Raw genomic sequence first — 11,400 nt, 5'->3', positions numbered from 1 at the left:
AGATTGGGTTGGGATATCTGGGTTGGCATGGACGGGTTGGACCCAAGGGTCTGTTTCCGTGCTGTCCATCTCTATGACTCTCTCCCCAGTCTCACCCAAACTGCTCAGTGGCCTTTTGTCGCAGGCACCAGCACTGACCAATCTCCACCACTAGATGGAGCTGGGTCTGTTTAAAAGTACAACGCATATTTTTTTTGTTTTTTTTTTACAAATTTCATTTTTGAAGTTTTTCATTTTGAAGTTATTTTAAATAAGGATGCACCAAGATGCGGTATTCGAGTGGGAACTTTTCTGGATGAGAATTGTCCGCAAGAACCCAACTCTAACGTGGACTTCATTGGGAACAGAGTTAAAAATCCCACAACACCTGGTTATTAGTCCAACAGGTTTATTTGGAAGCACTAGCTTTCGGAGCGACGCCCCTTCATCAGGGAGCTCGTGGGGCAGGATCACAGGACACAGAATTTATAGTAAAAGGGTTACACTATCACGGAGTTGTAATGAGGGTCTTCAGAGGGTCGGTGTGGACTTGTTGGGCCGAAGGGCCTGTTTCCATACTGTAGGGAATCCAGTCTAATCTTATTTAACAATGGAGGTTGCTCAACAGACAATCATGTGACTAAATAATAACGACTACGTAACAAACTTCTATGGGCTGGCATGGTGGCTCAGTGGTTAGCACTGCTGCCTCACAGCCCCAGGGTCCCGGGTTCGATTCCAGCCTCGGGCGACTGTCAGTGTGAAGTTTGCACGTTGGCTTTGTGGGTTTCCCTTCTGTTAAATTGCCTTATAGTGTTCAGGGGCGTTGGTCAGCCTGTGATACCCTTCGAAGGGTGGGTGTGGACTTGTTGGGCCGAAGGGCCTGTTTCCACACTGTTGGGATTCTATTTCTGTTCTATGATAAAGCCATGCTGGCTGCCTCTAATCAAACTATGGTTTTCCAAGTAATCATAAATCCTGTTTCTCCGAATCCTCTCCAATATTTTCCCCATCACAGATGCAAGACTGACCGGTCTGTAATTCCCAGGATTATCCCCATTCCCTTTCTTGATACAGTCCAAAGATGTGCAGGTCAATTGTACTGGCCATGCTAAATTGCCCATCGGCAATTTAGACTTTAAATAAGGACTCACTGGATTTAAGTTTCTGGGTGACGCTCAACTGAGGAGCAACAGGAAGAAAGTGGTCGCCCAAGAGGATTATGCCAAACGAAATTAAAAGCAGGAGATGCAAAGTTAAAAGCAAGAAACAGAAGGGACTAAAAAGGGGGGCGGGGGAAGGGAGGGCAGGAATGGGGTATAAAAGAAACAGGAAGCTGTCTGCAAACAAAGTTGTTCATGAGAAATGATCTGAAGTGATTGAAACGTAAAATGCTGCTAAACCAGCTGTCTAAAACTGGAGGACAAAGGTTTAAGGTGAGGGGGAAAGATTTGAAAGGGAGACCAGGGGAAACTGTCTCACTGTATGTGGAGGAAATGGGTGCAACATTTAAGAGGCACTTGGTCAGGTAGATGGGTAGGCAACGTTTAGGGGGATAATGCGATTGATTTAGAAAACCTGGTTAGGTTGGGCCGAAGGGTCGCATGCCGCAAGAGCAGACCCTACGACTGACGGGACAGGGGCAAGACAGACTGGACTCTGGAGGGAGACTGTATCAAATAAGGTCAAGTGGGCACGAAGCAGCCTACCAGCGATGCCCACTCCGCCGCGCCCAGGTATCAAGGTCGGCCGAGTGGCGTACCAGCAGCCTGAGGAGCTTCCAGTCGCTCACTGCTTCTTCATGTTCAACCAGGGGAAGGAGGAGGGTTGGCACCGAGGATGGCAGGAGGTCTGGGGCTGTCCGATGGGTTCAGACAGTCATCGTTTCTGAGCACCTCTCACCCCTGCCAACACAGAGAAAGCTCACGAATACCGGTGCGAGCAGCGTTCGCAGGTGGGCGACCCAGAAGGGCTCACCTCGGCCCCACCACCTCCCCCGCCCCCAGCAGGGTTCGCGACCTACCTCCGTGGATGGTGAAGTCTTCGACTGGCACGGAGCTGGCCACGTTCCCGATGTGCGCCAGTGTCTCCTCGCTCAGGCCCGTGGAGGGGCACTTCATGCTCTTTGGCTGCCCGTCGAGGGTGAAGAAACCTGCAGGGCGGCAACAGGGCGGGGGGGGGGGGGGGTCGAGGCAGACATGAAGCAGAGGGCGCACACGCGAAAGCCTCTCTTTTCTCCCCCACCCCCAACCCGAATGGAGGCCATTCACCCATTGCCCCCACCGCCACCCCAGCCCGGTGCCCGCATGCTCAGTGCCAACTGGAAGACTGGCAGCTCGAGCCCGGTAATGAGTGAAGTCAGCCCCACCACCGCCTCACTCCACCAGCCCCAGACGATGGCAAAGCAGGCACCGAGCAAAAGGTAGGATCCGAGTTTTCACGTCCCCGCACGCACACACCCGGCTGAGAGTCGCAGCGGACGCAGAGCTGACCCTCACCCACTGCCGGGCTCAGCAGAGCACTCACCAGGCCATGGCGAGTCCAGCCAGTGCTTGATGTGCATGATTTTCTCGTCCTTGGAGCGGGTGTAGGCCTCCTCGCAGATCTTGTCATACTTGGCCATTTCCGCCTGGAAGGAGGGGAGGGGGGGGCGAGGTGGGAAAGAGAGATAGAGAGAGAGGGGGGAAACGCCCACGGACGCACACCTTCACCAGTGGGAAGCTCAAAGTGCTGACTCCGCTGCCAACCGCCCCCGCGCCCACGCCCCGGACCTGGCGCGCGCTGCCCGAGACTCTCACGTCAGGCAGGGACTAGCTCGTCACGTTGGTAAAACCTTGCACTCGTCAGGACACACGTGCAAGAGTGCCCAAACTCTAAACGGTGGGCGTGGCCGGGGAGGGAGATGATTGGTTAGCGGACACCGCCGACCTCAGAGTGTGGCTCCAGGAAGGACCATTCATGACGACGGTCCCAGGAAGCAGCGATGGGCGAATACAAGACTGTTCTCCTCGGAGAGGAGGGGAGGGGGTTGGAGGAGATCCAATGGAAGTTTCCAAAACTGTGAACAAGCTGTTCTCACCTCGTCAGAGAAACAAGAACGATGGGGTCACGTTTTGGAATGACACCTCCTTTAACCCCCCCCTCGCTTTCTTAAATCAAAAAGAGTACTCCCCATCCCAACCACCCCCCACGGTTTCGCCCGTCCCTTTGGAAGGTGCATGGAACACTCCTTGTTCCAGTCCGACTGGGCTCCCTCCCCACACTCTTTCTCCGGTACACGGGTGATATGATCGGTGCGGCCTCCCCCTCTCGCCTGGAAAGGGTGCTCACTTCCGACTTTCACCCAACTCTCCCCTTCACCCGGTCCCTCCCCGACTCCTCTCTCGCTTTCACCGAACTCCCAACACAGTGTGGGAGCAGGCCATGCGGCCCGTCGAGTCCACACCGACCCTCTGAACAGCAATCCACCCAGACCCATCCCACTACCCTATCCTTGTAACCCAGCTTTTGTCCACAACTCACCCAAAATCGGTTGCAAGCCCCTGAGCACTGTGGGTAATTTAGTCTGGCCAACCCACCCGACCCTGGACAGCTTCGGACTTGGGGAGGAAACCCACGCAGACACGAGGGTTGGAGAACAGGCAGACACACACAGACACACACACACAGTCGCCAGAGGGTGGAATCAAACCCGGGACCCTGGTGCCATGAGTGCTAACCAGTGAGGCACCGTTCCCTGGACAACCGCTCCTATTGCTGGAGATAGGCCAACCGTCGACATCCACTACAAGCCCTCCCGACTCCCACACAGTTAGCCAGACTATGCATCCGCATCCCATTAAAAAAAAAACAAAAGCCCCACTCCATTCTCCCAGTTTCGCGTCCGTGCAGACGGTCGCTACCTTCTACAAGGATCCCCTCGAAACACCTAGCCAACCCACCAGTGATGACCTGAGCCAACCCAGTTGGCAAACCGCCCAGGCAGGATTCGGCAAAAGCTGTAGCTAGCTCTCGCCTGCCCCTCCCCAACAACATTTTCGGAGAGGTGTGAGGGTGGCGGAAGGAAGATTGACCAGAGCTGCCCCAGGGATTTTAGTGACCGGGTTGGGGTGGGGAAAACTGGAATTTCGGGACCAAGGGAAACGAGGTTGGGGGAATGGGAGCTGGGCGAGGAGTCCAGGGTGCGGCGTGACTGTACTCCCTCAGGGAGTGGGGGAGGGGGGGGGGGACCATGACGCTCGGGACCGAAGCGAGGGGGAGCTGCGAACCTCAAACTCCTGCTGCGTGACCACTCCCTCGGAGATGAGCTTCTCGGCGTACTTCTTCAGCACCGCCTTCTGCTTCTTGATCTGCTTGTACATCAGGGGCTGCGTGAACATCGGCTCGTCCATCTCGTTGTGGCCGTTACGGCGATAACAGACCTGGCCGAGAGAGAGAGACAGAGACAGACAGACGAGCGGTCTCAGACCTGCTATCTGGTTTGTTAGCCCTCAGCCCGGGCCCCAGGAGCATTCTCCCTCCCTCCCTCCCTCTCCAACCCGAACATCTGGGCGAAAGCTTGGCAGACGTAAGACTTGGCCCACAGGAAGGCGAGAGCAGCTGAATGTTATTTTAAGACTGCAGAAAACTGGGAATCCACGTCCCTGAACCGCCAGCGTCAACGGGGGAAATAGGGAAGGCCAAAGACATGGTGGCATCGCTTTCAGAGGGAATGGAGTAGAAAAGTGGGAAGGTTTCACCAAAATTGTACAAGGCACCGGGTCAGAGCGCAGCCAGGATCCCAGGAACGGTTTTGTGGGCCCCGTATCCAAGCAGAGATAGACCGGCCACCGGAGGCATTGTGGAGAAGGTTCACACGCCTGATCCCAGGGATGGAGGGGACGCCCCCTCATGAGGAGGGGGGGGGGGGTTGAGCGGGTCAGGCCTGTTACTTATTTAGAGACCTTATCGAAACAGAGGAGATTCTTATAGGGACTCGACAGAGGGAGCTGTGGAGAGGTTGCTTCCCTGAGAATACCGAGCAGTTTTAAGACCAGGACCTTCAAACAGAAGTGGGCCATTCAGCCCACTGAGTGTGCTCGCCCATTCGGCAGCTGATCCGATCTCCCTCACTTCCTTCCGGTTTCCCCCTTCCTGATTACAACTCTGCCCGTCTCTTCATGACCCAGTCCCTGGGCGGTCACGAATTCCACAGATTCACTCCCCTCAGAGAGATGGAATCCCTCGCCCTCTCTGACTTCCGTGGGGCTGCCCCTTATTCGGAGATGACGCCCTCTGATTCCAGACTCTCCCGCTTGTGGGGGGGGGAGGGAGAGAAGCAATCTCTCCACGTCTCGTCCGTATGAGAATCTTGTATGTTTCAATGAGAACGAAACTCCCGATGGGCCCAAGCCGCCCCATGTCTCGCACTCAGAGGGTGGCGACCTGTGAGAATTCTCTGCCCTAGGGAGGCTGCACATGTTCCAGTGTGGAGTATGATTAAGGCACAATGTGGGGGGGAGGGTGGAGAGACAGAGAGAGAAGAGAAATCAAAGGATTGAGAGAAGGGTGTGGGGGGGGGGGTGGGGGTGGGGTTGAATTGTGAGGCAAGACAGTAGATTTGGAAACTCAAGGTCAGCCGACACCACGTCAGACTGAATGGTCCACTCCGGCATAAATTTTTTTTTCCCCCAAAACGGTCCCGCTCTGCCTTTTCTGGGGCACCATGTCAACTTTTGGTTGCCCTGTTACAGCAAGAATATTATTGAACTAGAGAGAGTTCAGAAAAGATCTACCAGGATGTTGCCAGGACTGGAGGGTTCAAGTTATATAAGACAGGCCGGGACTTATTTTTATCACTGGAGGGTAGGAGGTTGAGGGGAGACCTTATAGAGGTTTATAAAATCACGACAGGTATAGATAAGGTGAATGGCAGGTGTCCTTTGCTGTGTGTGTGCGTGCATGTACATGCGTGCGTGCATATGGTTTCAAAACTAGGGAGCAATTTGTTTTTTTACAAATGCACAGTGTGGGTGTGTGCGTGGAATGAACGTCCAGAGGAAGTGGAGGATGTGGGTACAGTTACAATGTTTAAAACACATTTGGATAGGAACGGTTGGGAGGGATAAGGGGGGGGGGGAAAAGAGAGGGCGGCGGATGCTGGACATCAGAGTCAAAATATGTGGTGCTGGAAAAGCACAGCTGATCAGGCAACATCCAGGGAAGTAGGAGAATTGACGTTTCGGGCATGATCATAATGAATGGTGGTGCAGGCTCCCCAAGGGCAGAATGGCCTGATCCTTCACCGATTGTCTATCAGGGAGGATACGGGGCCAGGAGCAGGCAGTTGGGACTGGTTTAGTTTGGGGATTATGTTCAGCACAGACCGCTCGGACCGAAGGGGCTGTTTGTGTGTGGTGTGACTCAACGGCAGAGCGGGTCGAAGATAAATTTCCCCTCGTTGCTTAAGAGAGTGCGAACAGAGGGAGTAGTGTCCTCGGGGACCCCTGTCAGTGAAGTTTGTAGGTGGGGTCCGGCAAACGGCTCTCCACCCTGGATTTGCCGGCGGGGGGTATGACGTGCACAGTGATGCGATAGGGTTAGGAAAAGCCCCCAGCACGAGCCACCTTACCAGATCCACCACCACGTCCTTGTGGAAGGTGCTCCGCCACTCCGCGGCCACATTGCACACATACATCACCGCCTCAGGGTCGTCGCCGTTCACATGGAAGATGGGGGCGTTGACCACCCGGGCCACGTCCGTCGGGTACGGAGAGGAGCGGGCCACCCGTGGGTCTGTGGTGAAGCCGATCTGCCGAGAGAGAGAGAGAGAGAGAGAGAGAGAGAGAGAGAGAGAGAGAGAGAGAGAGAGAGAGAGAGAGTGTGAGGGGCTGAACTGACTGCCCGGCACTGCCAACCTGGGGTTTCAAAAGGTCTCAATCTCGGCCCGTCGCCTGCCAAATCGTGGCTTATCACTGGGATCCTGACCTGGAGGCAGGTCCCAGCACTCTCAGAGGACTGACACGGGTGTGGCAGGCTGAATGGCCACGCCTCCCCCTCCCCCCCCCCTTCGCTGCCTGCGACCCATCACTGGCAGGAAAACCGTGAGGCTGGGGCTTTTCATCTCTGGCTCATCAGGACACTCTGCAAGAGTGTCAAATTTCAACCCACCAATCTATGCTCCTGCAGGAAAGGGTGTGGGGATTGGTCCAGCATGCTGACTGGGATTGGCCACGGCGTAGCCATGGAGACGACGATAAGGATTGTCACACCCCACCCCTCCCCGCCGGTCCTGGATAATTCAGAGAGACGCACCACTCTTGAACATACCCCTGATATTTGCGGAGAATCGGCCCTACCTCAGTGATGCACACTGCGTCAAACAAATATGAGCCATATTAAGCCCTGAACTGATTGCCAGCAGAACTATTAACGCAAAGACAACTGTTCAGTAAGCGAGGTTGGGCACATGCATAAAGGGTACGGGGAGGGAGGACAGGCGCACACCAGAGTGAGGGGGGGGGGGGGGGAGGGGGGGTGGGCAGGCCCACCAGAGAGAGAAAGAACAAGGGAGAGAAACCGAGAGGGAGAACGTAAAGAGTTGTCAAAACAGGAGGTTCTGCTGTGCTCAGTGATTTAACCTTTCAGACACGGGCTCCTTTACTGCGACACGTCAGCAGCAGAGTCCGACCGAGACACCTTCAAGTTGGTGCCTGGTTAGACTGTGACAGGAGCTGAAAATGTGCTGCTGGAAAAGCGCAGCAGGTCAGGCAGCATCCAAGGAACAGGAGAATCGACGTTTCGGGCATAAGCCCTTCATCAGGAAAGGGCTTATGCCCGAAACGTCGATTCTCCTGCTCCTTGGATGCTGCCTGACCTGCTGCGCTTTTCCAGCAGCACATTTTCAGCTCTGATCTCCAGCATCTGCAGCCCTCACGTTCTCTCATAGACTGTGACAGGAGCCCGCTTTCACTTGAGAAATTCGATCTCCGCTTCCGACTTGGGGTCAGACAGCCGATGAGTCGCCGCCCTGCTGGGGACAGCGAGTATCTGAGCCACACCAGTTCCTTCACAGCCACTGTACCTGGTTGTTGACCACCACGTGGATCGTCCCGTGGGTGGTGTACGAGGGCAGGTCACTCAGGTGGAAGGTTTCGTAGACTATTCCCTGTCCCGCAAACGCAGCGTCGCCGTGCAGGAGAATAGACATGACCTGCAAACCAAAAGAAAACACTTAGAGTCATAGAGATGTACAGCACGGAAACAGACCCTTCGGTCCAACCCGTCCATGCTGACCCAGATATCCCAACCCAATCTAGTCCCACCTGCCAGCACCCGGCCCATATCCCTCCAAACCCTTCCTATTCATATACCCATCCAGATGCCTCTTAAATGTTGCAATTGTACCAGCCCCCACCACATCCTCTGGCAGCTCATTCCATCCACGCACCACCCTCTGTGTGAAAAAGTTGCCCCTTAGGTCTCTTTTATATCTTTCCCCTCTCACTCCAAACCTATGTCCCTCTAGTTCTGGACTCCCCAACTCCAGGGAAAAGACTTTGCCTATTTATCCTATCCATCCTCTCATAATTTTGTAAAACTCTATAAGGTCACCCCCTCAGCCTCCGACGCTCCAGGGAAAAGAGCTCCAGCCTGCCAAGATTTAACCCGGGAACATCCCACGCACCAGACTTTCACTCCGGTAATCTCGGAACTGAAACTTCACTGGAAAAAGTGAAGTGAATGGGAGCGACTGGATGATAATGTTTGCATCATTTTGCTGGACTGTGCGCAGAAACGGCACAGGATGTTAAAAAGCTGTTACAAAAGGTGTGTGTGTGTGGGGGGGGGGGGAATGCTTTTCCTGCAGTGTAAGTTGCTGGGAGGGTTTGAAACTTGGCATTCTTGTGTTGGCATCCTGATGCCTCAGCTAATGAGCGTTGACATTACTAAACCGTCAGCCCCCTGACGTGTGGGCTTTGATTCCCAAGACGGTTAGAGGGATTTAAATTCGACAGAACCCTTTGATCATTACGGATTATAGAGTCGGACAATATGGAAACAGCAAGTCGTCAATACTCACCAGATACCCCGGTCTGACTGATCCCATTTGGCCCATATCCCCATCCAAATGCCTCTTAAATGTTGCAACTGTACCAGCCTCCACCACTTCCTCTGGCAGCTCATTCCATACACGTACCACCCTCTGTGTGAAAACGTTGCCCCTTAGGTCCCCTTTAAATCTCTCCACTCTCACCCTAAACCTATGTCCCTCTAGTTCTGGTCTCTGCTCCCCTCAGGAAAAAAAAAGACCTTGGCTATTCATCCTAGCCTCACGATTTTCTAAACCTCTTGAAGGTCCCCCCTCCCCCCACTCGGCCTCAGATGTTCAACTGACTGCCATCAAAGCCCAGCCGGTTCACCGATGCCCTTTGCAAGGGACTCTGTCTTCCCCAGTCAGTCAGGGCCTACACGTGACTCCAGACGCACAGCAAAGAGACTGACTGAAACATCCCGAGCAAGGCCTGAAACTCAGGGGTACCTGTGTGTGGGGGGGAGGGGGGGGGGCGCGGAGGAATCGAACCGACTTCCTCAGAATGACAAATGCAGGGACATTAAAACTGTGAAAGCGTTCCCCCTCCCCCACTTCTGACACTGAGCAATGCCACATGAAGAAGTGACAGTTCTCTCTCAGACAGCGTAGAGGGGAAGGGGTTAAAAAAAAAACTGGGGGAGGATGAAATAGCAGCACTCCCAAAGAAGTCACACAGCATATCCCAAACTCCTCCAGGGGCAAGATACCGGAAAGAACATCCATCAGTACAGCACAATCCAGGCCCTCGGTGTTGTGCCGGCCTTTTATCCCACCTCAGATCAGACTAACCTACACACCCTTCATTGTACTATCATCCACGGGCCTATCCAAGAGTCGCTTAAATATCCCTAATGTCTCTGACTCTACTCCCCCGGCTGGCAGTGCACTCCCACCACTCTATGTGTAAAGAGCTGACCTCTGACATCTCCCCGAAACCTTCCTCCAATCACCTTCAAATTACCCCACCCTTGTGATAGCCATTTGCACCCTGGAAAACATGTGTCTATCCATTCTATCTAGGCCTCTCATCTTCTGGTACACCTCTCATTCTTCTTCACTCTAATGAGAAAAGCCTTTCTTCATAAGACCTGCCCTCCAGTCCTGGGAAATCTCCCCTCCGGACCCTCTCTAAAGCTTCCACATCCTCCCTGTAATGAGTCGACCAGAACTGAACACAATATCCCAAGTGTGGTCTAACCAGGGGCTCTATCGAGCTGCAGCATAACCTCGCGGCTCTTAAACTCAATCCCCCTGCTAATGAAAGCCTTCTGAACAACTTCAAAGTTGCCCAGAAGCGTATTTCTGGTGTACCGGTGGGATATCTTTCACCACCGCAACCCACCGCCCAACCCCACACCGTCCCAGCCTGCTTTACCAGGATGCTCTCAAAGAATGGTTTGCTGGGTGGGTTCGCCAAGTGGGTGGAGAGGGGGGGAGGGGTGGTCAACACCGTGGAGAAACACACGCTGATAAACTCACCTTCTTGCCTTCGGTGTCACTGAGGTAAAACTGCTCAGCTTTGGTCTTGCCTTGTACCACGGGGTCGACAGCCTCCAGGTGGGAGGGGTTCGCCACCAGAGAGAGAGTGATGTTCCTGTTCGACACCCGATTGATTCGCCGATGGTACATTCCCAGATGATATTTCACGTCCCCGGTGCCCTGCCGAGACAGAATTCCAGGGAGGCGGCTGACTCCCACCTTTTGACGCAGCGCGCTGAACGCAACCCTTTGGTTCGGCTTTTGTCGCGCGTTACAGTGAAAACTTGCGTTCGGGTACAAAAACGCGTCAGGGTAGCAGAACGGAACGAGGAATGCAGCGTTACGGCTGCAGGTGGGAGAGCGAGATCAACATTCGGTCTGTAATTTGAGTGGGCCCATTCAGAAGTCTAACAACAGCGGGGAGGAAAAGCTGCTCTTGAATCTGTCGGTGCGCGTGCTTAAAGCTTTTGTATCCTCTGCCCGACGGGAGAGGTTGGAAGAGATTATAGGGTCCTTGATGACACTGGCTGCCATTCCTGTAGCAACAAGTGCAAATGGAACCCGTGGGACGGAGTGGTTGGTTTGCATGACGGACTGGGGCTGTGCTCACAACTCTTGGTCCAAAACTGCTCAGAAACATCTCCCACCATCTCCCACCACCTCACCCCCCCAACCTCCTGACTCTGCGCAAGGTGGGACGCACTCACCTCATCCGCGGCTTCCAACTTCGAGTCAAACTGACAAAATATCTGCTCCAGTTCCTTCCTGATGACGTTGGCCAGCACGTTCAGGCGGCCCCTGTGCAGGGGAGAGAGACAGCAGGAGAGAGCGAGAGAGGGGGGAGAGAGCAGGAGAGAGCGAGGGGGGGG

At 54.3% G+C, this 11,400-nt stretch overlaps 1 protein-coding gene across 1 annotated transcript in view; it reads right to left on the bottom strand.

The window, feature by feature from the left end:
* Positions 1-11,400, bottom strand: part of LOC122547926 (2-oxoglutarate dehydrogenase, mitochondrial) — a 22,955-nt gene that overhangs the window by 6,317 nt on the left and 5,238 nt on the right. The window contains exons 3-9 of the mRNA XM_043686485.1: positions 11,239-11,329; positions 10,532-10,711; positions 8,042-8,170; positions 6,590-6,769; positions 4,248-4,400; positions 2,506-2,608; positions 2,003-2,131 (exon numbers count right to left, since the gene is read on the bottom strand). Of these exons, the coding sequence (XP_043542420.1) occupies positions 2,003-2,131; positions 2,506-2,608; positions 4,248-4,400; positions 6,590-6,769; positions 8,042-8,170; positions 10,532-10,711; positions 11,239-11,329 (965 nt within the window). The remainder of the gene's footprint in view (positions 1-2,002; positions 2,132-2,505; positions 2,609-4,247; positions 4,401-6,589; positions 6,770-8,041; positions 8,171-10,531; positions 10,712-11,238; positions 11,330-11,400) is intronic.

This window comes from Chiloscyllium plagiosum, unplaced genomic scaffold, assembly GCF_004010195.1.
Source record: "Chiloscyllium plagiosum isolate BGI_BamShark_2017 unplaced genomic scaffold, ASM401019v2 scaf_14089, whole genome shotgun sequence".
In the NCBI taxonomy this organism is placed as follows: domain Eukaryota; kingdom Metazoa; phylum Chordata; class Chondrichthyes; order Orectolobiformes; family Hemiscylliidae; genus Chiloscyllium; species Chiloscyllium plagiosum.
The sequence above is the reverse complement of the archived record's forward strand: the minus strand, read 5'-3'. Positions and strand labels throughout refer to the sequence as shown.